The 27,744-nt window shown below is 42.3% G+C and overlaps 1 protein-coding gene across 1 annotated transcript in view; it reads left to right on the plus strand.

Moving 5' to 3' along the window:
- Nucleotides 1-26,019, plus strand: part of tg (thyroglobulin) — a 364,697-nt gene extending 338,678 nt beyond the window's left edge. Inside the window, exons 47-49 of the mRNA XM_080193545.1 lie at nt 14,316-14,444; nt 15,648-15,841; nt 25,689-26,019. Coding sequence (XP_080049671.1) covers nt 14,316-14,444; nt 15,648-15,841; nt 25,689-25,792 — 427 coding nt within the window. The 3' untranslated portion in view covers nt 25,793-26,019. The remainder of the gene's footprint in view (nt 1-14,315; nt 14,445-15,647; nt 15,842-25,688) is intronic.
- The last annotated feature ends 1,725 nt before the right edge of the window (nt 26,020-27,744 follow it).

Below are 27,744 nucleotides of genomic sequence, written 5' to 3' on the forward strand. Positions count from 1 at the left end.
ATTGGCTGCTACTTTTCAACATCATAACAGTAACTGCAGTTCAAAAGGACATCTATTATTCATTCATGGGAAATCTTTTTTACTGACTTGGCCATTATTTATTGCCCATCCCCAATTTTCCTTCAGATGTAGGTGGTGGGGACATGGAGAAACAATATAAAATAACTGGTAATATTTTTAAGGTGGTGCAGGAGCAGAGGGATCCGGGTGTATATGTGCATCGATCATTGAAGGTGGTAGGGCAGGTGGAGAGAGCAGTAAGTAAAGCATATATTATTCTTTATTAATAGGGACATAGAGTACAAGAGCAAGGAACATTACTGAACTTACGCAAGATAATATTTAAACCTCAGCTGAAACATTGTACAGTTCTGGGTGCTACCCATAGGAAGGATGTGAACGCATTGGAGAAACAGCAGAAGACGTTTACAAGAATTGTTCCAGGGATGAGAAACTTCAATTATAAGGATAGATTGGACATGTCAGGATTTGTTCTCCTCGGAGAGAAGGTTAAGAAAATATTTGATAGAAATGTTCAAAATCATGAGGGGGCTGGACAGAGGAGGTAGAGAGACAGTTCCGACATGTAAATGGATCAAGATCAAGAGGGCTGACTTAGAAAAACCGAATGTGATGTGAGTGTTTAGATCTGGGATGCATGTCTGGAAATGTGTTGGAGGCAGGTTCAATCATGGCATTTAAGAGGGAATTAGCTTATGTCTGAACTGAAGCAATGTGCAGGGGTACAGAGAAGAGGCAGAGGAATGGCATTAAGTCATGATGCTCATTCGGAGAGCCAGTGCAGACATGACGGGCCAAGTGATTCTCTGTGCTTCTGTAAAGTGTGGAGGATAATCTGAGATGATGTCTATGCCAGCTCTCTGGAAGAGTTACTCCACTAGTTCCAGGTCCCTTCCTTTTCCCCCTAGCCCTGCAAACCTTTTCCCTGGAGGTAATTATCCAATTTCCCCATGAGAGTCACAATTGAATCTGCCTCCACCACATTCTTAGGCAATGCTTTCCCTCACTGCTTTCCTCATATTGGTTTTTTTTTTGCTAATTACCTTAAATCAACCTTTCTGTCCCCGGGAAGAGTTTCTCACTATCTATTCTGTTCAGATCCCTTGTGATTTTTAACACCTCTATCAAATACCCTGTCAGTTTTCTGTTGTAGATTGGGAACATCTCACGTTTGTCAGTCCATCTGTCTAACGGAAGTCCTTCATCCCTGGAACCATTCTCTGGGGTGAGATGTTTTCTGGTGCTTTCAGAGCTCCCTGCAATGATATATTGGGAGTGGTACTAGATGCTGGTGACCAGAAGTAGCACCCAGTAAAGTGCATGTCAAAGCAGGCTCAATTACATCAGTCTTGCCTCTGAATCAGAGGATTAAGAACATAAGAACATAAGAAATAGGAGCAGGAGTAGGCCATCTAGCCCCTCGAGCCTGCCCTGCCATTCAATAAGATCATGGCTGATCTGAAGTGGCTCAGTTCCACTTTCCCGCTTTCTCCCCATAACCCTTAATCCCCTTGCCTACCAAAAACCTATCTACCCGTGTCTTAAATATATTTAGCGAGGTAGCCTCTACCACAGCAACGGGCAGAGAATTCCAGAGATTCACCACCCTTTGAGTGAAGAAGTTCCTCCTCAACTCCGTTCTAAACTGCCCCCCCCCCTTATCTTGAGCCTGTGCCCTCTAGTCCTGCTGTCCTTTCTGAGCAGGAAGAATCTCTCTACCTCTACCCTATTGTGGGTTTCAATCCTATTCCAGGCTGTTAAACAGAAATTCATTGGTACACCAGTGCAATGCTGTTTAAGTTCCTGTCCTTTAGATAGTGTGAGACAATAAACTGAATCATAGTCACAGTCTCCAGTGGGCGTAAAAAACACCAGGGCACTATTTCGTAGAATGGGAGAGATTTCCTCGGCCAATATAATTTTTAATGTCTATTTATTAGTGTCACAAGTCGGCTTACATTAATACTGCAATGAAGTTACTGTGAAAATCCCCGAGTCGCCACACTCCAGCGCCTGTTCGGGTACACTGAGGGAGACTTTAGTACGGCCAATGCACCTAACTTGTATATCTTTCAGATTGCGGGAGGAAACTGGAGAATCCAGATAAAACCCATGCAGACTTGGGGAGAATGTGTAACCTCCGCACAGACAGCAATCAAGCCAGGAATTGAATCCAGATCCCTGGCACTGTGAGCAGTGGTGCTAACTCCCATGCCACCATGCCACAATATAAAACCACAACCAATATCATTATTTCTATATATCTTTCTTTCTTTGTTATTTATGGAACAATGTTGTCAGCAAATTTGCCATCACATTTCCTGCAGTGACGACATTCCAAAGCTCTTCACTGGTTGTAAAGCTCTTTTGAAATGGAGATTCTGAAAGGCTCCATTTAAGTCATTTTTTTTTGGGCTTGAAAAATTCGTTTTTTTCTTAATTAGCCTGTTGATGTGCTTCAACTCCTTGGAAGGATTGATCTTTGGAGTTGATGAAAATGGAGATGGGACAACAAATAACTGTCTTGGAAAGAAGATGGTCAGCTGGGAGGAAGATTAATTTTATTTAAAACGTCTCCTTGCTACTTCCAATGAACATGGAGCAATCATTGCTCCATTCTCTACATGCTCACTCCATCCCACTCTGGCACACTTTCTGAGGCTGAACCAGACCATTTGCAACCCTGCTGTCCTGTTTGACTCTGAGCTGAGCTTTCAAATCCATATACTCGCCATCATCATGGCTGCCAATTCCCACCCTTTGCAATGTTGCCCATCCCACCCCATCTCTACTCATCTGCTGCTGAGAACCACCACCCCACCCCCAACTGTTACCTGCAAACTCAACTATTTCAATGCTATCATATCCAGTGGGCCAATATCCACCATTTGGCTGATCCAAAACTCTGCTGTCCCGCTGCTAATACAGGAGAAGTCCTGTCCACCCATCACTTCTGTGCTCACTGACTAGTCCAACAATGCATCCTTGAATGCAAATTACTCCATAGCCCTGTTCCTTCCTATCACCTGTAATTTCCTCCAGCCTTGTAATCGTAAAATGAAGGCAACATACTGCGGATACTGGGATCTGAAACAAACACAAAAATTGCTGGAAAATCTCACGAGGTCTGACAGCACGTGCTAGGTGCTAGGTCCTGATGACCAGAAGCAGCACCCAGCAAAGTGCATGTCAGGTCAGGGTCAGTGACAGCAATCTTGCCTCTGAGTTAGAGAATTATGGGTTTCAATCCCATTCCAGGCAGTTAAACAGAAATTCACTGGTATTCCAGTACAATGCTATTTAAGTTCCTGTTTTTCAGATGAGATACTAAACTGAGTCATAGCTACAGCCCCAGTGAGTGTAAAAGGCACCAAGACACTATTTTGTAGAACGGGAGAGATCTCTTCAACCAATATAATTTTTAATGTTTATTTATTAGTGTCACAAGTAGGCTTGCATTAATACCGCAATTAAGTTACTGTGAAAATCCCCTGGTCGCCACACTCCAGCACCTGTTCAAGTACACTGAGGGAGAACTCAGCATAGCCAATTCAGCTAACTCGCACATCTTTCGGACTGTGGGAGTAAACTGAAGCACCCAGACAAAACCCACGCAGAGATGGGGAGGATGTGCAAACTTCACACAGACAGCAAACAAGCGAAGAATTGAATCCAGGTCCCTGGTGCTGTGAAGCAACAGTGCTAAACCCCATGCCATCATGCAGCTATATAAAACCACAACTAACATCATTACTTTTATATATCTCTTTGCTATTTATGGAACCATGTTGTCAGCAAATTCGCCATCACATTTCTTGCAGTGACAATGTTCGAAAAGCTCTTCATTGGTTGTAAAGCTCTTTGGAATACCTTGAGATTCTGAAAGGCTCAATTTAAGTCATTTCTTTTTTGGGCTTGAAACATCCGTTTTTTTCTTAATTAACCTGTTGATATGCTTCAACTCCGTGGATTGATCTCTGGAGTTGATGAAAATGGAGATGGAGCAACAAATGACAGGCTTAGAAAGAAGAGAGTCAGCTGGAAGGAAAATTAATTTTATTTAAGGCGTCTCCTTGCCAGCTGCAATGAACACGGAGCAATCATTGCTCCATTCTCTATATGCTCACTCCATCCCACTCTGGGACATTGTCTGAGGCTGAACCAGACCATTTGCAACCTTGCTGTCCTGTTTGACTCTGAGCTGAGCTTTCAAATCCATACCCTCGCCGTCATCAAGGCTGTCAACTCCCACCCTCTGCAATGTTGCCCATCTCGCCCTATCTCTACTCATCTGCTGCTGAGAACCCCCTCACCCTCATCTGTTACCTGCAAACTCGACTATTCCAATGCTATCATATCCAGTATCCCAATTTCCACCATTTGGCTGATCCAAGACTCTGCTGTCCCTCTTCTAATGCAGGAGAATTCCTGTCCACCCATCACCTCTGTGCTGACAGACCAGTCCAACAATGCATCCTTGAATGCAAATTACTCTATAGTCCTGTTCCTTCCTATCAGTTGTAATTTCCTCCAGCTTTGTAATCGTATCATAAAGGCAAAATACTGCGGATATCGAATCTGAAACAAAAACAGAAAATGCTGGAAAATCTTAGCAGGCCTGACAACACAGATGCTATCAGACCTGCTGAGATTTTCCAACATTTTTTGTCTCTGTTATCATACAAGTTCTTTATGCTTTTGAGCATCGATTGAACTCTCCATTCACCTGACGAAGGGAGAAACCCCGAAAGCTTGTGAGTTTACTATCAAATAAATCGGTTGGACTTAAAACTGGTGTTGTCAGACTTCTTACTCCTGAGCATCCCTAGTTTTAATCACTCCATTACTGACGTTGCACTTTCAGCTGCTGAGGTTCTGAACTGTAGAATTCTGACTCTAAACCTCTCTGCCTTTTTACAGTGGAGGAGAGGGCATGGCATAGTGGTATTGTCACTGGACACGTAATCCAGAGATCTAGGGTCTTGCTCTTGGGACCTGCCTTCGAATCCCATCATGGCAGTTGGTGAAATTTGAATTCAATAAAATAATCTGGAAATGAAAGTCTGATGATAACATGAAACCATTGGCAATTGTTGTAAAACCCATCTGTTCCACTAAAGCTCAAACGATGTGATGGTTACATGCATTGGCCATGCTAAATTCTCCCTCAGTGTACTTGAACAGGCGCCAGAGTGTTGTGACTGGAGGATTTTCACAGTAACTTCATTGCAGTGTGAATGTAAGCTTACTTGTGACACAAAAATGTCCTTTCAGGAAGGAAATCTTCTGTCCTTATCCGGCCTGGCCTACATGTAACTCCAGATCCACAGCAATGTGGGTGGCTCATAAAATGCCCTCAGGGATGGGCAATAAATACTGGCCCAGCCAGCGATGTCCACATCCAATGAGTAAAATAAAATGTTTCTCCACTTTCATAAGCTAAATCCTATTATGTCCTAATATCTCAGGTCATCTCAATGCTAGCATTTGTTTGACAACGTTTCTGCGGAATTTGAATAACATTCAGCACCATAAGCTGAGTGAACACAGATCTGCTGCTCCTGAGCCCCACAGGTGTTTCTGGGAAGAAAGTAGCACATTGTGTAAGTGGGGTTATGAATTGCCCTCAAGCTGTGGGGTCACATTATTCCGGAAGCCAAAGCAATGTCTTTCAACAACGCAGGTGCCAAAGATCAAATTATTTATCCAATTCATTTTTTATATTGTAAACGAAGGCAAAAGTTAGGAAAGAAAGCAAACTGAACTCAACTGTAAACTTTGGGATGCCTGTTGCTAGTTTGATTTGAGAGATAAAAAGGGACAGTTGATATAGGGCAGATGAATTAAAAGAACTCTTTGTTTTAAGGCGAACCAGGCGTGAAGCAACAGATACAACGAAAGGCCCAATAAAGGAAGCAAAATATTGCTGAGATTGAGATTTGGCACAGTGAGCTACAAGTGGGAAACCTCTCAGGAGGATTATTGTTTGGGCTTGAAGTGACAGTTTATTGTTTCCAGATAGTTCTGGGGAAAAGAGAAGGGAAATTGTTTTGTATTAAAATTGAACAACATGGTAAGATGAAAGATTTAAATCAAAACAACCAGGAATGCATGAGAAGACAGAAATAATATGTAGCCATAAGTCAAATTGAGTTCAAAGTACTAATGGGTTATTTGTCAGTCCCTGATCACAAGAATAATACAATGGTATCAATTTCTTTCAAATGGAAGTTTTTTTTTGATTTCCAGGCCTGAATAGTGCTTAACTCAGAAAGAGAGATGATAGAACTGCTGAGAACAGAGTGAGACTTTGAGGGTAATATTCTGATTTTGTCCCTAAAATTTCACTTCAGCATTTCAATAAACCCTCGGCAACAACTTGCACTTATTTAGTATATAGAAAAAACATCCCAAATACTTCACAGGGCAATTAGATCAACCAGATATCAGGAGGGAGATGACCAAAGTTTTGTCAAAAAGATAGATTTAATGAGAATCTTCTTGGAAGGAGAAAATTGGGAAGTTTAGGGTTTTGAGAGCATGTGGTGCAGTAAAATAGCAAGTTGCAATACAGGCCAGAATCGGAGGAATGTAAGGTCCCAAGAGTTTAAAAAGTTAAAGTTTATTTATCAGTGTCACAAGTAGACTTACATTAACATTGCAATGAAGCTACTGTGAAAATTTCCTAGCCGCTACAGTCTGGCACCTGTTCAGGTAAACTGAGGGAAAATTTAGCATGGCCAATACACTCAACCAACACCTTCAGACTTTGGGAGGAAACCAGAAAATCTGGAGGAAACCCATGCAGACACGGGGAGAGCGTGCAAAGTCCACAACGACAGTGACTCAAGCTGAAAATCAAACCCAGGTCCCTGGAGTTGTGAAGTAGCAGTGCTCACTACTGTGCCATTCTGCTGCCCCTTGGCAGGGGGTTGGAGTCAGCAGTGGCAGTGAGTTTACACCTAACCAGCGTGTCTTTCAAACTGTGGGAGGAAACTGGAGCATCCACAGAAAACTCACGTAGACATGAGGAGAACGTGTAGACTCCACATAGACAGTGACCCAAGCCGGGAACTGAACCCGAATCCCTGGCGTTGTGAGGCAGTGGTCCTAACCACTGTGCCACCCATGGACCTTAGTGTGATTGTGAGCCCTTGGAAAGATTTATACGCGAGGAGGGAGAAATGTATTCATATGGCACAGCTTCCAGATATACTGATTCTCCAGGGCCAGGCAACATCGCAGGTGACTGGGTGCCGTCACTGTTATCAAAGAAGAAAACTGCCCTGGTAAATTTCTACCCAAAGAATTCTAAATTTGAGGCATCAGATTAGCAAGGACAGGAAGGATAGAGAAGTGTCTTTCCTGCAACAACTGGTTTAGCTTCTTCCAACAGATGTCCATCTCCCACACCGCAGGCAGCAAAGTTTTGAGTGAAATTAACTTCACGGATGTGAGGCGAGGAAACTCAGGGGAACATTGACAAATCCAGTTTGGTGTTGTGATGTCACTGGACTACTAACCCAGGCAACTAGACTAAAGCTCTGGGGATTAATGTTCCACGCGGCAGTTGGTGAAATTTAATGAATTTGTATAGATTTATTATTGTCAAATGCATTGGGATGAAGTGAAAAGCATTGTTTCTTGCATGTGATGCAGACAAAGCATACCGTTCATGGAGTACATAGGGGAGAAGGAAAGGAGAAAGTGCAGAATATAGTGTTACAGTCACAGCTAGAGCGCAGAGAAAGATCAACCTAATATATAGTAGGTCCATTCAAAAGTCTGTTGGCAGCAGGGATGTTCTTGAGTTGGTTGATACATGACCTCAGACTTTTATATCCTTTTCCCAATGGAAAAAGGTGGAAGAGAGTATATCCAAAATGCATGGGGTCTTTGATTATGCTGGCTGCTTTTCCAAAGCAGTGGGAAGGGTGGACAATGTCAATGGATGGGTGGCTGGTTTGCAAGAAGGATTGGGCTACATTCATAATCTTTTTAGTTTCTTGCAGTCTTGGTCAGAGCAGGAGCTATACCAAGCTGTGATACATCCAGAAAGGATGCTTCCTATGGTGCATCTGTAAAAATTGGTGAATGTAGAAGCATTGGTGGGCTTTCTTAATATAGCATCTGCGTGGAGGGACTAGGAAAGGTTGTTGGTGATCTGGACACCTAGAAACTTGAAGCTCTCAACAATTTCCATTTCATCTCCATTGATCTAGACAGGGCCATGTCCTCTACTACGCTACCTGAAGTCAATGACAATCTCCTTTGTTTCAATTAATAGATCTAGAAGATAAAGCTAGCCTCAGTGATGGTGATTGCAACAATTATCATTCGTTGTTGTAAAAACCCAGCTGATTCACTAATGAAGGAAATCTGCATATTCTTAGTTGGTGTAACCTACATGTCAATCTGAACTCACAGCAATGTGGTTAACTTTTAACTGCCCTCTGAAATGGTCTGGGAAGACATTCAGTTTAAGGGCAATTAGAAATGGCCAGCCAATGCTGCCCTTGCCAGTGATGCCTAATTCCCATGAAAGATTTTTTTTTAAATCACGTACGATGAGTTCCAAAGCAGACGGACTGAGGTGAATGATGTAATGGAAGTGATGCCTGTGTGAGGGCAGAAGGGTCAGAATGTTATATCAAAGTAATGAGCAGTCCAATTCAGGCTGGAACAACTGTCCAAGGTGGGTATGGTAATTGGACAGTGCAAGGGTGGGAGGGTGAATCAGTAGGCACCTGAGGTAGAATTGCTAAGCCAGTCCCAGTGCTGGGGCGGCACGGAGGCACAGTGGTTAGCATTGCTGCCTCACAGCTCCAGGGACCCAGGTTCAATTCTCAGCTTGGGTCACTGTCTGTGCGGAATCTAGACATTTTCCCTGTGGCTGCGTGGATTTCCTCCGGATGCTCCGGTTTCCTCCCACAGTCTGAAAGATGTGCTGGTCAGGTGGATTGGCCATGCAAATTTCTTCCTCAGTGTACCAAACAGGCACATGAATGTGGCAACTTGGGGGTTTTCACAGATACTTCATTGCAGTGTTAATATAAGCCTACTTGTGACAATAAATAAATAAAAGTGTGGGCTCAAGATCATTTTTGACCTGACATGGATTACCAAAGCTCATGGTGAAATTTGGATCTGTGGATCATTATGAATTCCTGCAGAGGCAATATGGGATTGGGAAGAAGTGTTCAGGCTACTGTCAGATGCATAAGAGTGGAACCAAGTGAGGGCATCCAAAGATCATAGAATCCCTACAGTGCAGAAAGAGGCCATTTGCCCCGTTGAGTGTGCTCCAGCTCTCTGGCAGAGTATCCTACCCAGGTCCTCTCCCCCGCCCTATCCCCGTCATGCCACACATTTTACCTGGGCTAATCCATCCGGCTTACACATCTTGGGACACGAAGGGGCAATTTAGCATGGCCAATCTACTGAACCTACACCTCTTCAGGCAACACATTGTGTTGGAGAATAGTATTTGAAGAGAATTTCACAGTGGAATCTGGCAAGAGCTATAAAGAGGAGGGAAAATAGACCATAGTAACAGAGATTGTTGTTCACGTTATTTGTAAGGGATTTTAATGCTGTAGGAGTGATGACACCTGTTTGGATCATTTCAAACCAAGCATGGGAGAAAGCTTGAGCAAGAATCTGCAATAACAAACTCAAGGACTCCTGGTGTTGGATGGGGGGATAGGGTGCTGTTATTTGACAGTTCGATGAGTGATCGGAATGATAGGCCTGAACTTGTGCCTGCTTTAAATTCTTACAACTCAGCGCCGACAGGCTAAATGAAGCAGAAACTGAATTTGCTACAAGTATTTTTTTGATTAAGAAACAATATTGACTGAGTAGCTGAATGCCAGATGTATATATCTTACCACAGGAATGGAAGAAAAAGGACATTGAAGATAGTTCAGAAGGAGAGAAGAATTTAACTGTTTTTAGGAGCTGAACTTTTTTTTTACTTGTTCATGGGATGTGGGCATCACTGGCTGTGCCAGCATTTATTGCCCATCCCTAATTGCCCTTGAACTGGGTGACTTATTTGGCCATGTCAGAAGACATTTAAGGGGCAACCACTTTGCTGTGGATTTGAAGTCACATTTAGGCCAGACCAGGTAAGAATGGCAGATTCCTGCCCTAAAGGACGTTAATGAAGCAGATCAGTTTTTACGACAATCGGCAACCGTTTCATGCTCATCATTAAACTTTTAATTCCAGATTTTTATTGGATTCAAGTTTCAACATCGACATGGTGGGATTCAAACCCGAGTGCCTAGAACATTACCCGGGGCTCTGGATTACAACTGTAGTGACAATACTACCATTGCCTCCCCTTCAATTGACAATGGTGGTCCACAGGAAGGAGAAAGCTTTCTGAGGAAAGGCAACCTCTTTAATATCAGAGTTTGAGTGGTTCGGAATTTAATAGAAAAGGGATCAGGGGAACAGGAGATGAGTCATGATGAGATAAGCTTGACACAGAATGGTGTAGGAGAGGAAATTGAGAGAAAGAAACAGGTATCAGAGCAAAGGTTCAAGTGAAATTGTGCAGTGAGGAGAGAGATTCAGTGACAAGTTTAGATCCCTCTAGTATGGCCTATGACCATTAGGTATTTTTGATAGAGAGAGGCAGTCCAGCCTGATATGGTGATGATTGGCTAAATCAGTTGTGTATCAGGCGAACTCATGTTTGTGCCCCTTGGATTTGTGTCCCAGCGGTTGGCAGACAGTGAAGATTCTGCTGAGGTGAGGGTATTACAGGTAGAGGTGAGAGAGTGGTTGTTCAAAACTGTTGAGTTATTGCAGTGAATAGTAACTGCGTCATAGGCTAGGTAGAGGAGACTTTCAAAACACAGGTGAGACTTAAGGGAGGATTTTTCTTACTGGGAACATTGAGGAATTGGGGTTAAATGGGCTAGAGGTGAGGTGACAAGAATATCCATCAATGTTCAACCTTGTAGAATGCCACTCTTCCATCAAAGCATCCAGCTACAGCTTGAATATCCTTCTTGTTTTGCTTCTTTGCCAAGTTTCCAAACATCCTTCCAAACATTTATTATTCATTCTTCCTAATAAGTCTGTGAAACATATTTAAAATTTATGTCTTTCCTTCCTGTTTTGGCTTACTTAATTTGAAGTAACATTGTCAGTTTCCCTGTGTCTAAATGTTTTTTAACAAGTTCCAGCTTTATTGTCAACTTATTCATTGATACTTCCAAAGATGCTGCTTTTTGGTGCTCAGGGGGAGGGTTTATTTGACAGTTTGATGAGTGATTGGAGCTGAATATGCCTGAACTTGTATCTGATTTAATATTCAATTAAACTGACAAACTAGCTGTTGCTGGTTCTTTTCTTGAAGAAGCACACTTGATTAATCAGCTGAGCTTATTATATACACACTCAGCTCAGCTCCAGCTCTGATGAAGGGTCATCTAGCCTCAAAACGTTGGGTCTATTCTCTCCCCACAGATGCTGAGACTTTCCAGCATGTTCTGCTTTTTGTTTCAAATTCCAGCATCCATAGTATTTTGTTTTTGTCTTTCTTCTTAAGCAGTTCCTCCCTAACCCACAACTTGCACCACATATAAAGGCAGAGTAGCAAGCAGATAGGAACAACAACACCATCAAGTCACACTCCAAGTCAAACACCATTAAGCTTTGGACAATTGTCAGCATTCCATCATTGTTCTTGGGTCAAATTCTGGAAATTTGCTTCCTAACAACACAGTGGGTGTACCTTCAGAACACATACTTTAATGGTTTCAGAAGCTGGCTCTCCTTCTGAAGAGCATCTAGGGCTGGCCAATGACTGCTGACTTTACTGGTGGCACCCTATAATGAATAACAACACAAAGTAGGAAGACATGTCCTCTAAACTGCTGAAATCCATTGTACTATACATTGTTAAAAATAAAAAGCAGCAAGCTATACTTCATAGCCACCACCATGTTGTGATATCACTTTCAAACATCCAGGAGATATTACCAGTAAATTTCCACATCCCTACTCTGTCACTGAAATTTTGGAAGTAGGACCATGTTTTGTTAGGGCACCACGATCGGCAAAGGCTTGGAGGGCCGAATGGCCTGTTTCTCTGCTGTACTTTTCTTTGTTCTTCATTGTTCTTTGTTCTTTTAACGAACACTTAGGAAAGCTTGGACATTAAAAATATTCATTTCTGAAGTTCTTCCCAGGCAAGTGGGGAACCCCTAACAGAATCTTTCAATGGGCCTCTCACACTAACATTTCAAAGGCATATGAACTAATGAGTTACAACATGACATTCTGTAATATGCCAATAAAAGTTTTCTATTGGCTTGAGTAAGTGCAACATGAGGCAGGAATGTTATGGCCCTTCGCGCTGATGGGATTTTCCCATCCCACTACAGTGAATGGAGATTTTGCTGGGTGCCAAATTCTCCGACTTCGCTGCAGCAGGAGCATAGTGTGAATGGCCGGTGAGATTGTGCCCAGAGTGTTTGATTATCAGCCTAATTAGTTAATGGGAAGGGCTTAATCCTCTGGCATATGCATATTCAGTTTTAAAAAGTGTTTATTCTTGTCATAGGTGGAGGCATGGTTTGGAGTATTTCAGCCAGATCAACCCATCCAATTCATTGCCATAACATCATTCTTCAGCTTATTCTTTCCTGCGCTTTTCATTTCTTTTTCCTCCCTCTATTTTGACCCCCCTCATCTCTACTTCTCCTTTCAATTTACCTCTCTTTTCTCCCTCAAAGTAAGAGGATTTCCCAACCCTCCAATTAATGAGCTGCTCCAAATGTCTGAGCAGAACACTACTGAGAGTTAATCACAACATGATCATTTGAAAATCTAACACTCTAACGCAAATATCTTCCCTCCAAGCTGCTAATAAACAGCATTGGCAGGATGACTAAGAGATACTAGGCATTAATACATGTACAGTGGGCCAAATGTGTTTTTTTAGTGAATTTACAAATAATATCCAGGATTATGTGACAATTCACTGGACTGCACATCCTCTGTAAATGATACTTGTGATTAAAATGCCTGCAGTATCTCCTTGCACAATTGATCTCCCATAAGTCTGTTACTCACTGACAGTTGCATTCAATTTTCAACAAAACTTATCAATTGATGGAAACCACAAAGAGGCCAAAAACTGTTGGTTATCACAGAGGTATCTGGGCAACTTCCAAGAAAAAAAGCTTGTCCTTCTCATGAATTTATCTTTGAAACTGGAGAATCTTGGAGTCAAAAATTACTGTAAGCGTGGGATGAAGTTCTCACAAACATTGTGAGCTATCACGATTTTGTGCGCAGTACAGGAAAGAGTTAGAGAATCTGGTGCAATGACAATAATCTCTCCCTCAATGTCAACACAATGAAGGCGTCTCCAAGATTTGAAGGGAAATCTCCAGGATTTTCTGATCCCACCAGTTCTAACGAAAGGTCATCCAGACTCAAAACGTTGCCTCTATTCTCCCTCTACAGATGCTGTCAAGCTTGCTGAGTTTCTCTGGCATTTTCTGTTTTTGTTTCAAATCCCAGCATCTGCAATATTTTGCATTTATCATGAGTGGGAGAATCGGTTTCTGACCACTCTCCAAATCTTCCCGCCCCACCCACAATGTTGCCTGCTACAGAAGGGATTGGAAATTCCTGTCACAGGACATTGGTGTGCGTAACCCTGGAGAAAAATCATCAGGACTTTGAAGATATTCTTCATTTTCATTTTCTTTGATCTTTACCAGATTTAAGAAAAATTGAAAACTGGGGGAAAGAAAAGCTGTCTGGCTGATAGTAGGAGAGATGTGGGCATGGTGATAATATTGGCCTAGTAATCCAGAGGCCCAGGCTAATGTTCTGAGGGCGTGGCTTCAAATCCCACCTGGCAGCTGGTGGAATTTGAATTTGAATTGAAAGCTAGTCTCAGTAATGGTGACCATGAAGGTACTGTTAATTTTTGTAAAAAGAAAATTAGTTCACTAATATCATGTAGGAAAGAAAATCTGCCATCCTTACATAGTCTGGCCTGCATGTGACTCCAGACCCAATGTGAATGACTCTTAAATTCTGCTGAAGTGTTCAATCTTCCTTCCTTCTGTAGCCTCAAGGTGCTGAGGCCAAGTTCCTGGGTTATTATGGACTGTAGTCTCAAGGTGCTGAGGCCAGTTGCTGGGTTATTACGGACTGTAGTCTGCCTACACTTCTATATTCGGCAGTGCATTGCCAACAGCATTTATTTGAATGTCCTGTAATCATGTGACTGTGTTCTTTTCCTGTTTCAATGCCAGTCTTCAATGGGATGTGCAGTTAATTTTCGGGATACCCCTGCACCCAGAGTCACAGCAGCTGTTCACAGTACAGGAACGGAGTCTGTCTCTCACAATCATCCAGTACATTGCCAACTTTGTCAAGTCAGGGTAAGTATTATATTGCTGGTGAAGGATAAGTGCCAAGCAGACCGAAGAAGGGGATCTGCAAAGAAAAATGTAGAGAGAAAGGGTAAAGAATAAGAGAGGCATGGTGAGAGGGAGAGACAAAGAAGTAGGCAGAGTAATGTTTTGATATTTTTATGTAATGGGCAAATCACAATGGCTCTGAAATTATCCCAAATGCATCAACCATGAAGATATGATCTGAAAGTCTTTGTTACTTTGACAGACTCTTTAATCTTCTTAAGATAAACTAAAATCCTCCAACACCCATCTTTGAAATATGCTTCGCTTTTCTCTCCTGTGAAGTGCCTTTTGAAATTTATTGTGTTTACCTCCCCATATAAACACAAATTATTAATGTGAATGCATTGATACTATCTATAATCTGTTACAATTCTTAGGCCAGCGTGCACTTCTCGTCAACATTTTCCAGTATAAATTACAATGGTAACATTTATAATGGACATCATCTATGTATAATGGTAACCATTCAAAGATGTATAGGTTAGAATGATTAGTGTCAGAGCGATTAGCAGGGGAAGTATAAGAGATCACAGGGATAGGGCGTGGGTGGGATTGTTGTTGGCGCAGTTTGAAGGGCTGAATGGCCCCTCCTGCACTGTAGAGTTTCTATGATTCTATGTCAACTCCCAAGTACATCATCTCACCTGTAATAATAATGTAGCACTTCAGCTTTCCCCCTTTTGTCTCTACTGCGGAGAAACTCTTGCCTATAGCTCCTGTGTGTAATTAAGCAGGAGATATTACCAAATGATTGTTTCAAAATCCAAACTGAGGGAACCAGTGCTTCCACTGAGGAGCCATGATTGATGACAATGTGGCTCGGAGATAAGACTACAGCACTGTAATACCAATTCTCGAGCTTCTTTTTCCATCTCCTATTGCTGGTGAAGCCAACATCTGTTACCTAACCCATACTGCTCGAGAGAGCATGCATGCACTTTGAATCATAGTTGGGAGCACCTGTTCAATAAGTTTATCCAGAAAGTGTAGCTTTGGTTATGAAGAAGGAAATGGAGGGAGATTTTCATCCACATGAAGTGATGCATCTCCAAATTCCTTAGGTGTGTGACCAGTCAGCTGGGATACAAGGAGGTGATGCATGGTCAGCAAATCATCCCTGTATTCTATCCTTAAAGTACGTCTTTTCCAATTTTCTATTTACAGCAACCCCAACCATCCCTTCACCTTCTCCAGACACTCCACCAGTGACACTCTGCCTCCATGGCCTCGCTTCTTAGACAGCACCAAAGGCAGCAACTACAAAGAGTTTATATCCACCTTGAAAAACAAGAAAGAATTGAAGGCGACAGAGTGCTCCTTCTGGAATGATTACGTTCAAACGTTCCTGGTGTCCACAGGTAAGTGGAAGAACATGGTCTGCCGTTCCCATCTTTCGGATGACTGGTTATGCTGAAGCCCCATCTGTGTTTCAGGTGGACCTAAAAGATCCCATGGTACAATTCAAAGAAGAGCAGGGGAACTTCTCCCAAGGTCTTGGCCAACATTCATCCCTAAACCAGCTAAACAAACTAAAATAGATTTAAAGGTAGAGAGTCTCCCATTAAAGAATTACAGATTATGCCACAAATTAGTCATTAGTGGTTGATAATGGGGAAGACGTGACTGAAGAAGATACCAATTTTCTGGTCCGATGGGCACAGAAAGACAAATGGAGTTTGATGGATGGAACAAACCAGACAAGGGAAAATACATGGAATGGGAGAATACTGAGAAGTGTAAAAGAATAGAGGGATCTCATTGTGCCTGAGCCCAGATCCCTGAGGCTGCAGAACAGATACACAAGGTGCTGAAGAAGGCATGCAAAATGTGTTTGTTTATTGGCTGAGGCATAGAATATAAAAAACAGGGAGGTTATGCTGAAACTGCACAAAATAGCAATTAGGACACAGTGAGAGTATAACATACAATTCAAGTCACTTCATTACAGGAAAGAGGCAGTCGCTATAGAGAAGGCACAGAAGAGGTTTACAAGGGTACTCTCAGGATTGGCGAATTTAGCTCTGAGAAAAGGTTGGATAGGATGGGGATGGTTTTGGAACAGAAAAGGCTAAGGAGAGATTTAAGTGAAATGCATAAAATTACAAGGGAATTAGATAGAAAGGGCAGGAAGAACCTAAATCCCTGAGCAAAAGGTGTATTTATTTGTTATTTATTAGTCATAAGTAAGGCTCACATTAACACCGCAATGAAGTTACTGTGAAATTCGCCTAGTTGCCATACTCTGGCGCCTGTTCGGGTCATTGAACCTAACCAGCACACCTTTCAGACTGTGGGAGGAATATGGTGCACCTAAAGGAAACCCATGCATACACGGGAAGAACATGCAAACTCCACACAGACAGTGACCCAAGCCGGGAATTGAACGTGGGTCCCAGGCGCTGTGAGGCAGCAATGCTAACTACTGTGCTACCATGCCGCCCACAGTCAATAAACTGGTCAATAAACAGTGGGCATAGCTTTAAAATAATTGGCAGAAGATTGGAAGATTTTCCCTCAAACAGAGAGGGTGGTGGAGTCTGGAACTCACTGTCTGAAAGGATGCTGGAGGCAGGAATCCTCAGCACATTCAAAAAAGTACTTAGATCTGCACCTGAAGTGCTGTAACACCAATGCCTGTGGACTAAGAGCTGGAAAGTGGGTGTATGCTGGATGATACATTTTCAACTGACGTAGGCACATGGAGGACTGAATGTGCTGTGAATATTCCATGATTCTAAGAATTGGATTTTATAGATCACCCATAGGCAGAAGAATAGGTGAACAGATCAACAAATTAAGCTGCTGTGCCATTGGAGATTCACCCTCTCCTGACCCGTTCTGTCCCACTACCCCATCCGTGATTTTAAAGGCAGCTGGGGAGGCATCGGGTGGGTTGTCCGTCATTCAGCCCTGAAGCCTGATTAGAGGCTTCAACTTGGCATTGCTCAAATATAACAGGCAGCAGGAAGGGCCTATACCCAATGACAAGTCTAACCATGCTGGCCAGTGAAAGGGGGGAAGATGCTCGTTTTCATGGCCGCTGTGTCAGGCTCCCTCCAACAGGCTTTCCTGTTCACAGCTACCCATGTCTCCCCCCACCACCCTTTTACATCATGCTCCCACCTCTCCATCCTGCCTTTGCTTTGGTTTGTCAGCCTGGACCCAGCAAAATCTCACACTTAACCGAATGACTGGGTCCATTGTTGAATGCCACCTCCCTGACCCACCTGTAGTATCTGTCATGGCCACCATTCCTGCTTGGCACAGCCAGTCTGCAGAGACAGCTCTATGAGGTACCTTCCTAGAGATGGGTGGAACCCACTTCAACTACTACACCCAAAAAGTCAAAGCGATGTGAGGCAGCTAAGCTGAGGAAGGCTCATCCCCAAAACTAAGGTTGGGTTCAGGGAGCTCACCCCAAGCCTATAATCCAGGCCCATAGGTGGGATTCTCCAACCTCATTCGTTCTTGCCCCATGGCGAGTGAGAACGCAGAGGCGATCTGATCGAGGTGCACAAGGTTATCAGGGATATGGTCAGAGTGGATAGGGAGCAGCTGTTCTCCTTCATTGAAGGCCATGATGTGGAGATGCCAGTGTTGGACTGGGGTGGGCACAGTAAGAAGTCTCACAACACCACGTTAAAGGCCAACAGGTTTATTCAGTAGCATGAGATTCACCTGCTGAAGGAGCAATGCTCTGAAAGCTCATGCTACCAAATAAACCTGTTGGATTTTAACCTGGTGTTGTGAGACTTCTTACTGTGCCTTACTTGAAGGGTCAGTCATGAGGGGACGTAGTTTCAAGGTGAGGGTTAGGAGGTTTAGGAGGGACGTGAGGAAAACCATTTTTACCCAGGAGGTGGTGACAGTCCAGAATGTGCTGCCTGGGAGGATGGTAGAGGGGGTTGCCTCACATCCTTTAAAAACTACCTGGATGAGCACTAGGCCCATCATAACATTCAAGGCTATGGGCCAAATGCTGGTAAATGGGTGGGAGGTCAGGTGTTTCTCACATGGTCAGTGCAGACTCGATGGGCTGAAGGGGATCTTGTGCACTTTTCGATTCTATAAATGGTGAATTTGGCACTCAGACAAAACTCCATTCACTACAGCCACGGGCACACCTTTCAGACTGTGGGAGGAATATGGTGCACCTAAAGGAAACCCATGCATACACGGGAAGAACATGCAAACTCCACACAGACAGTGACCCAAGCCGGGAATTGAATGTGGGTCCCTGGCGCTGTGAGGCAGCAATGCTAACTACTGTGCTACCATGCCACCCACAGTCAATAAACTGGTCAATAAACAGTGGGCATAGCTTTAAAATAATTAGCAGAAGGTAGGAAGGGTACTGAGGATAAATTTCCCTCAAACAGAGAGGGTGGTGGAGTCTGGAACTCACTGTCTGAAAGGATGCTGGAGGCAGGAATCCGCAACACATTCAAAAAAAGTATTTCTAGGTCACCTGCGATTTATTTCACTTTTACTTATGGGAGCCCATCACGTGCAAATTGGCTGTAGTGTTTCCTACATCACAACAGTGGTGACACTTCACAAAGAGCTTTATTGGTCATAAAACATTTTGGGGTGTTCTGAGATTGTGAAAGGTGCTATATAAATGCAAGCCTTTCCTCCTTTTGTTACTTCCTTTTTAAATGTGGAACAACATATTTTGGGTAGATCGTGTAAAATGGGCAGTCAGGAGTTGGCACCCCATCTTATATTTCTCCCAATTTTCCTTTTGGGCTGTTGACTCACAATCAACTTCTTTTATACTCAAACAAATTAAGAGCTACCTTATTCCCTAATCTGTGCTTTCGTACTCAATCACGCTCATTATTTTAATGTAACAATAGATTTTGGTGACGAATTGAAAGCGATACTCTCAGTATGGGTGGTGTAGCCAAATTGAACTGAGCACTGGTGACCTGATAATGTAAATAATACTCCCACAGTGCAGCTAATGGGAATAGTTTTTGTGGAGGTTGACACTACTAAGATTACTATTTGGAAGTGGTGAACAAGCAAAATCAAAAGCACGAAAGGATCTTTTTATGAAATGTGACCCTGAAACTGAGAATCTGCTCAGGTACACAATGAAATATGAATGTATTTGCTGGCGGAACACTTAAACAACTCTTCTCTTTCAGTTTTTAAGTAAGCAAAATATCTGCCCAATGATTTCATTCCTGTTTCTGTGTAAATGTTATGAGAAAAAAAATAATTCTCACGCACTAAGTGGCTGTGGCCTGGAATGCACTACAGTGTGGTGGAGGCAGGTCCAGTCGAAGCATTCAAAAGGAAATCACACTGTGGGTCTGGAAAGAAAGAATGTGCTATGGGGAGAAGGCAGGAGAAGGGCACCACGGGATTACTCATTTGGAGAGCCAATGCAGACACACTGGGCCGACTGGTCTCCTTTTGCGCTGTAACAATTCTGCAATTCTATGAAATTGTTTGCCACTTTTCCCTAGTGGTCAAACATCAAAAGTACTTTTCTGGCAGGAAGGGTGTCTATCATAAGAGGTGCTAGGCAAATGCAACTTCTTCCTTTCATTATTCGCAACATAACACTGGAAGTTACACTGCACAATCTACATATTGGACATAAATGGGGTAATTTTATGCTTTAGCATTTGTGGAACACAGTTTCAGGGGAATGCATCTCAGGAGCTTGGAGACAGAGGTGAGTGCAGCTCATTCATGACTTGCATGATTTTCTGTTCATTAAAATTAATGGATGGTTAAGTGTGCAGGCCATGAATTGGGCACACTGACCTTCCATATCAAATCTCTTAGGTGCATATTTGCTATATGAAGCACTGTTGCCTGAGTGTCAAGTTGCAAAATTTGTCCCAATACTCAAAATATCATATATTGCAAATGATGGTTGCTATGTTTCAGTAATCCATTCGTATTGTGTCCAATCCTGAGAACCACAGTCTAGGAAGGATGTCTAGTCCTGAGAGAGGACTCAGAGGAGTTTAATTAGAATAGTAATAAAAACACTGTGGATGCTTGAAATCTGAAATAAAATCAGGAAATGCTGGAAAACTCAACAGGTTGGGCAGCATCTGAGAGAGAAACAGAGTTAACATTTCTGAGAGCGTGTAGTTATTGAATCTCTATCACTTTTCTCTGATCACAGATGCTGTCCAATCTGCTGGTTTTTGTCCAGCATTTTCTCTTTTTAACCAGAATGCTACCGATGATGCTGGACTTCAGTTACATGAAGAGACACATCAGAGCAAAGTAGATGAAGGACAGTTTAATAGAGCTCTTTAAAATCAGGAAGGGTTTTTCTCATAGAGCAATGGTTTCTATTGGCAGAATGGTAGATAAACATTGGGCACAGCTTTGAGATAATCAGCAAACAAATCAAAGGCTAGATGGGGAGAAGTTTTTCATGTATTGGGTTCCTATAATCTGAATTAATTGTTTAAAAGATTGCAGAAGCAGAGTTGGTCATACTTTCAAAAGGATTTTGGACACATACTTGGAAGGGGAAAGTTTGGAGGATGTTGGACAAAGTGTAAAGCAGTGCAACAAATTGGATAGCTCTTTCAAAGACAAGCACATTCACAGTGGGCTTAATGGCTTACTTCTATATGGTATAATTTAATGTTTCTAAAGCACTTGAATGACAGTAATTCTTAGGCAAAGAAGTAAATCTGCTCATTGTGCTAATTTTAGCAAATGGTGACGAATTTCTATGTATTCTTGATGATGATATCACATCCTCAACAATCTTAAAAACAAGCCAACAATAGACAAATTTCCTATTCACTGGTCTGTTAATCGTTATTTACCTGATCTTACAATCACTTCCACAACAACGTTAGTTATTCAACGCACTAGAATGCCAGCTATTAACCTGGCCCCAAGTTACTGATATGATGTTACAAACGGGTGTTACGATTCCAGCTGATGTTACAGTTGAGCAGGAAGTTCCCAGTATGGAACCCTGGCTTGATAGATCACAACATTTACATTTTTTAGAAGCATGGATGAATGGACTCACAGGACTGCCAGTTGGCTTTTGACGAAAGAATAAAACATTTATTAAACATGAAAAGATTGACTATACTGCAATATTCCTCTACTCCACCTATGAATGTACACAGATTTAAAGGCTAGCATAAGTTAAGGAATATATTTTATTCTATATTGATCTATGCAAACCATCTGCAAGGCCAACTGTGGTCAGACACACCCCACTCTGAAACCAAGGGTCAGGTGCCATCCATTCCAACTTCTGCGGATTTCTCATCAAATCCCCCCAGATGATTATCACCATGAATCAATTGCTCTCACTGGACTCTACCTTCCACATCAGTGTTTCCAAACTCCACTCTCAAAATACACACCTTAGATCTTTAACAAAAGACCACTTTCCTTCAGTTGTTTTCAGCAAGGACCCACTTCCAGGATTCAAAATCTCCTTTGCATCTTCCTCAGCCCTGTCATATGTATTCAAGCTTCCACACAATCTCTCAGTTACCCAGCCATGCCAATAGAACACTAGAACTTCATAGGCTAAACAAGTGACCTTCTACACTTTAAAGCTGGTTACAGCTGCTGTCTTTTAATTCAGCGTACTTTCTCTGACTTTTACTTGAATTCTGCCTTATCAGGTCCTTGTTCCACTCCATGTTATTTATTCCTTTAAATTCAGTCTTCTTGAGACATTCTTCTTCATTCCCTGGTTTCTCGAATTATTTGTTCTTTAACTTATGGACATGCTTTCTATTCTTACTCCATTCTCCTGACTCTGCTTCTGACTGAGCTGTGAGAACTTCTTCCTCTCCAGCTATCGAGCTCCAGTGCCTTGAGACCAGCTAAAAAGTAAAGTCAAAACTTCTATCCAACCTAAATGTGGCCTCTGGTTGGTGTGGAGTAGTCTAATCTTTCTTTAAGCGCTGTTTGCTTTCCACATCATAAACTCTCTAATCACAATGCAGTCGCAATCCGAAATGAAACAAAACCCCCATACATGCAACACTTTTGTTTAACGTGATTCTAATAAAGTTTTAACCCTTTCTTACTTAGAAACACTAAACTAAACTCAATTAAATCTATACCTTATTTCTAATAACCAACAACACAAACAAAGATTACTTTAAACTACCTCCATTTTTTTAACAAAAAAGCATAATTCTTGTTGGATTTCTTTCACAGATTTTCCCTTTTACTTGGCAAATTGCTTTTTTGTTTCGCCATATTTCCAACTCATTCAGATAGCCTGGCTCAGATCAGAAACTCACTTGAAGAGTGCACAGGGGCAAATATTTCTGTCCTTTCATTCTGTTGTCCTGCAGCTTTTCAGCATGGGGCGACACAGTGGCACAGTGGTTAGCACTGCTGCCTCACAATGCCAGGGACCCGGGCTTGATTCCTGGCTTGTCTCAGCAATGACGACCATGAAACTACTATTGATAAGTAATGCCTTTAGCGAAGGAAATCCGCCATCTTTACCTGGTCTGGCTTACATGTGACTCAACGTGGTTGACTCTGAACTGGCTCGGAAATGGTGATAAAGCAACTGCAATTAGCAATGCCTACATGAAATGAAGAGAGAGGAAGATAAAACTGGCAGCAAAAGGAAGGGAAATCATGATCTATGCAGACGGTTAAGAAGTAGAAACACTCCAAGCCTTTTATCATTTCTCCTCAGTAAAGACTGCTTCTATTCAGAGTTTTACACCTCCTGATGAAATAATGTATCAAGAATTTTTGAGCATTTTTGCATTGCGGATTCATGCAGCTGTCAGCTTACAGAAGTCCCAGAATGTAGGAGAGAGAGAGACAGCGTCCGTTTGTTCACGTTGGTTTGTCTGGATTTATACTTTTAAGGCGAAGAAAAATGATTGTTCTCAAATCTTAAGAGTTTACCATGTTTGTTGCCAAAGGGCTGATCAAGTTCCCAAGCCTTTTCTTCCATCCTTACAGTCTATGCAGTGTGAGATTGTGCCAGGTCTTCCTCTCGGGTATCATGTTCTTAGCATTGCGCCAAGAAGGTAAAATGTCAATTGGCCATTCAACCATGATGAGCATTTCACCTGCTCCCAATCCTGTCTCATCTGAATGTAGTAAGAAGTTCACAACACCAGGTTACTGTTGCTGTTTGTGAATAGAACTCCCACTCACCAGACGAAGGGGCAGCGCTCCGAAAGCTAGTGGCTTTTGCTACCAAATAAATCTGTTGGACTTTAACCTGGTGTTGTGAGACTTCTTACTGTGTTTACCCCAGTCCAACGCCGGCATCTCCACATCATTCTACTGTAATGGAATTTTTGTCTTGATCAGTTCATAGAACTGATGAATGGAATTTTCCCATTCCTCCCACCACGGGAATCGTAGCGGGCAGGGCACAGACCATGCAAAGGTCCGTTGACTGGAATTTTCCGGCCTTAGGATGAGTGCAACCAGAAAATCCGGCCAAAGTATTAGGAAGGCAGGTTTTATATTCAGGCTATTCCCTCATTAGGAAGCATGAGGTGCGCTGCCTACTTGGAACACACAGTGTTGTTGCTCAGGCATTTAGTAAGATAACTTCATGATTTTTGTATACATGCTATAACAGAAGGTAGTTTACATTTATGTCTGTGGGAGGTTGGTTAGCTCAGTTGGCTGGATAGCTGGTTTGTGATGCAGAATAATATTAACAGCATGGGTTCAATTCCCATTCTGAGTGAAGTTATTTATGAAGGCCCTATCTTCTCATTCCTGCCCCTTGTCTGAGGTGGTCCTCAGGTTGAATCACCACCAGTCAGCTCTCCCCCTCAAAGGGGAGAACAACCTATGGTCATCTAGGGCTGTGACAACTTTATCTTTTCTACCCATAACTCTGTAGTTGTGCCGCCTGCATCCCTCCCCCGCACCCCCAAACCACTACTACCCTTTCATCTTGAGCACAGCCCCCTACTGCAAACACAAGATTGATCAACTTACCTTATGAAGAAAAGTTTATTTTCCTCAGAGAGATCGTGGATATAATAGAATAGATTTCCACCATCACAGCAATGGCAGCACCCTCATGTAGATAAACATTGTAAATGGGGCAGGGGTGGTACTTGCAGGGGCCATTAAAGCACAATTGGTAAAATAGGTTTTCAGAAGGCTTTTGAAAGATTCGACTGAACCACTAGAGAGGCAATGAGGAGAAATGGTTTAGATCAAGTTGATTAACACACTTAGAAGGAGCTGAATAAACATTGAATTAAAAATGCTCCTCCACGACTATTTTTGGAAGGTGGAGGTAATAGAAGGGGAAATAATTGTATAAAAGTCTGTGTGATAAAGATGGACTTCAGTCCGACTAATTTTACAAATCAGTTGAATTTGTGCAGCAATTTCCTTCATTTTGGGCAAAAATATAGGAGTTTGTACATGGCCTGTGGTATAAACGAACTCAATGGGCTGACTTTTTTTTTATCTTATTCATTATCTGGATATACATTGAGAGGATGGCAACAATGATGTATATACGTAGAAAAGGCAAAGCATAATAGGTGATTACAGAGCCATTTTTTTTCTTTTTTTTTCCTCAGATCTGGCAAGGCCAGCATTTGTTGCCCATCCTTAATTGGCAGTTAAGAGTTCAACCACATTGCTGTAGGTCTGGAGTCACAAATAGGCCAGACCAACCAACCAGCTGGAGGTGGCATATTTCCTTCCTTAAAGAGCATTAGTGAACCAAATGTGGTTTTCTAACAATTGACAATGCTTTCATGGTCTTCACTAGACCTGCAATTCCAGATCTTTATAGAATGCAAATTTCACCATCTGCCATGGTGGAACTTCAACCTGGAACCCCAGTGTATTACCCTGTGTCTCTGAATTACTAGACTAGTGGCAATACCACTATGCCACCACTACCAGTTACAGGACTTGCGTTCACCATTTGCGGGTCCTTGCGAAAGAAAGAAAAGCTTAGATTTATGTGATTCCTTACATTGTCAACACATGTCAAATAATCTATATATAATGGGATTCAGTTTGAGTGCAGCAAATTGTTAATCTACAGGTACATGTGTATAAGCATGTTCACATATTTATGTCAAACCTTTTCCCAAATTCTGCCTTTTACTTTCACCTGTGTTATAGATCATCGTGCCCATTGTGTACATGTAAACCATTAACTAAACTTATCATGAAAGTACCATTCTGTCCTGTGACTTTAACCCATGTTTTATATTCCAGACAATGTCACTGAGAAGGAGCTGAGTGGAGATCAACGTGAAGCACTGCTCCAGAAACCAGTCACACCAACACAGCCACTACAGGCGAAGGATTTTTATTCATGAAAATTAAAGTGCCTCAGATGATTTCAAACACTAATTCAAGCTTGTCTTAAAGATTGTCAGTGAAAAGTCAATAGTAAATAGTGAAATAAATCATTCATCATTTAAAAAAAAATGTGGTTACTGTGTGGAATCTTTGTCGAGGTATCAACACTGACGTCAATTACATAATGTCAACAGGTGCCATTGCTGAACCTACTCAGTAACTAACTGATTAATTCTTGAGATTCTCTTGTGCAAAGAAACAGATGTTGAAAATGCATTCACTGTTTAAATGATATTTCAGAAGATGAACAAATAAAAGACTGGCAACAAATATTGTGCTTGCTTGCTTCTTTGGCATACAGATCACTACCACATCTTGTGTACGGCAAATGTCAAACTTCCCGATTTTGTGGCAATAGTCAGTATCAGACAACACTGCGATTAAACAATACACCACCGGTTTACATCAGGAAACATTGCAGATTGCCAGCTGAGGACTAAACACGTCGGAGCTGAGATGGGTAGCAATTTTTCACATGTTTGAGAAGATTTAAGATGAATATTTCCCTATTGCAGCATATGGTGCTTAATGCATCGATTTGGAGATACTCTATCTGCTGCTCATGGAGACATTTTCAGTTCTTGTGTCTGATAAAATCACACAATAAAGCATAAGAAATAGGAGTAGGCCAGATGGCTCCCCTTGGCTGCTCTGCCATTCAATAAGGTTGTAGCTGATCTGATCGTGGCCTGAACTCTACATTCCTGTCTTCTCCCCATAACCCTCGACATCCTATAGTTCAAGAATTTGCCAAGGTCAACCCTAAATATATTCAATGATTCACCATCCACAGCTCTCCAGGGTCAAGAAGGCCAAAGATTCACAATCCCCTCGGAGAAGCAATACTTCAACTTCATCTTAAACGGACAACCTCTTATTCTGAAACTACGCTCCCTATTTCGAGATTTTCTCACAATGGGAATATTAAACCACCTACTCTATGGAAACAGGTTCAAATCCCACCAACGATTAAATTAAATAAAAAAATCTGGATTGAAAGCTGATCTTGGTGACGGTGTCATGGAGTGATCATCGATTGTAAAAAAACCCCATCTCACTCACTATGTCCTTTAGGGAAGGAAATCTGTCTGGTCCCTACCTGGTCTGGCCAATACACAATTCCAGCTCCACACACCAATGTGGTTGATGATGGGAGCAAATATGTAGATAAAGCCATGTGATTCCACGACGCTGGAGCAGGTCAAAACACTACAATCCTGCCACATCCAGTCATGAATGGTGGTTGACAAATAGGCAAGCAACAGAATGCGGAGACTCCACAAAAGCTTCAATCTCTATGTGTCGCTACTTTATGGATGTAAAACAGGTGCCAAAGCATCCAATTCAGCAGGTGGAGTATGCATGCAGATTCTGCATAAGAAACGTGCCACTCACCATGTTAGTAAAGGCAGAATGGGAGGAATCCAGCCACCAATCCTGATGCCAGCATCAGGCACCCTTTGTATGTTGGAACAAACAACAAAGGTAATAACAGGAAGGTAATCCTGCAGAAAAACCATCTGGATTCTGGTTCTAAATTAAAAAGCATTGCTTTAAAGGTAATAATCCCAGGAGTAATGCCCAAGCCATGTACAAATTGGCAGAGGAGCAGTTAGCACTGCTGCCTTGGCGCTAGGAACCTGGGTTCAATTCTGATCTTGGGTGACTGCCTGTGTGGAGTTTGCATGCTCTCCCCATGTCTGCGTCAGTTTCTTCAGGTTGCTCCAATTTCCCCCCCACGCACCAAAGATGTGTAGGTTAGAGGGATTGGTTTTGGTGAATATGCGAGGTAACGGGGATAGGGTGAGGGAGAATACTTGGGTGAGACACTCTGTCAGAGAATCAGTGCAGAATCAAATGGCCTCCTTCTTTGCTATAGGGATGCTGTGATGAGATCAGGAGAATTAAC

The sequence above is a fragment of the Carcharhinus amblyrhynchos genome, chromosome 8 (assembly GCF_965287045.1).
Source record: "Carcharhinus amblyrhynchos chromosome 8, sCarAmb.v2.hapA, whole genome shotgun sequence".
Lineage (NCBI taxonomy): Eukaryota > Metazoa > Chordata > Chondrichthyes > Carcharhiniformes > Carcharhinidae > Carcharhinus > Carcharhinus amblyrhynchos.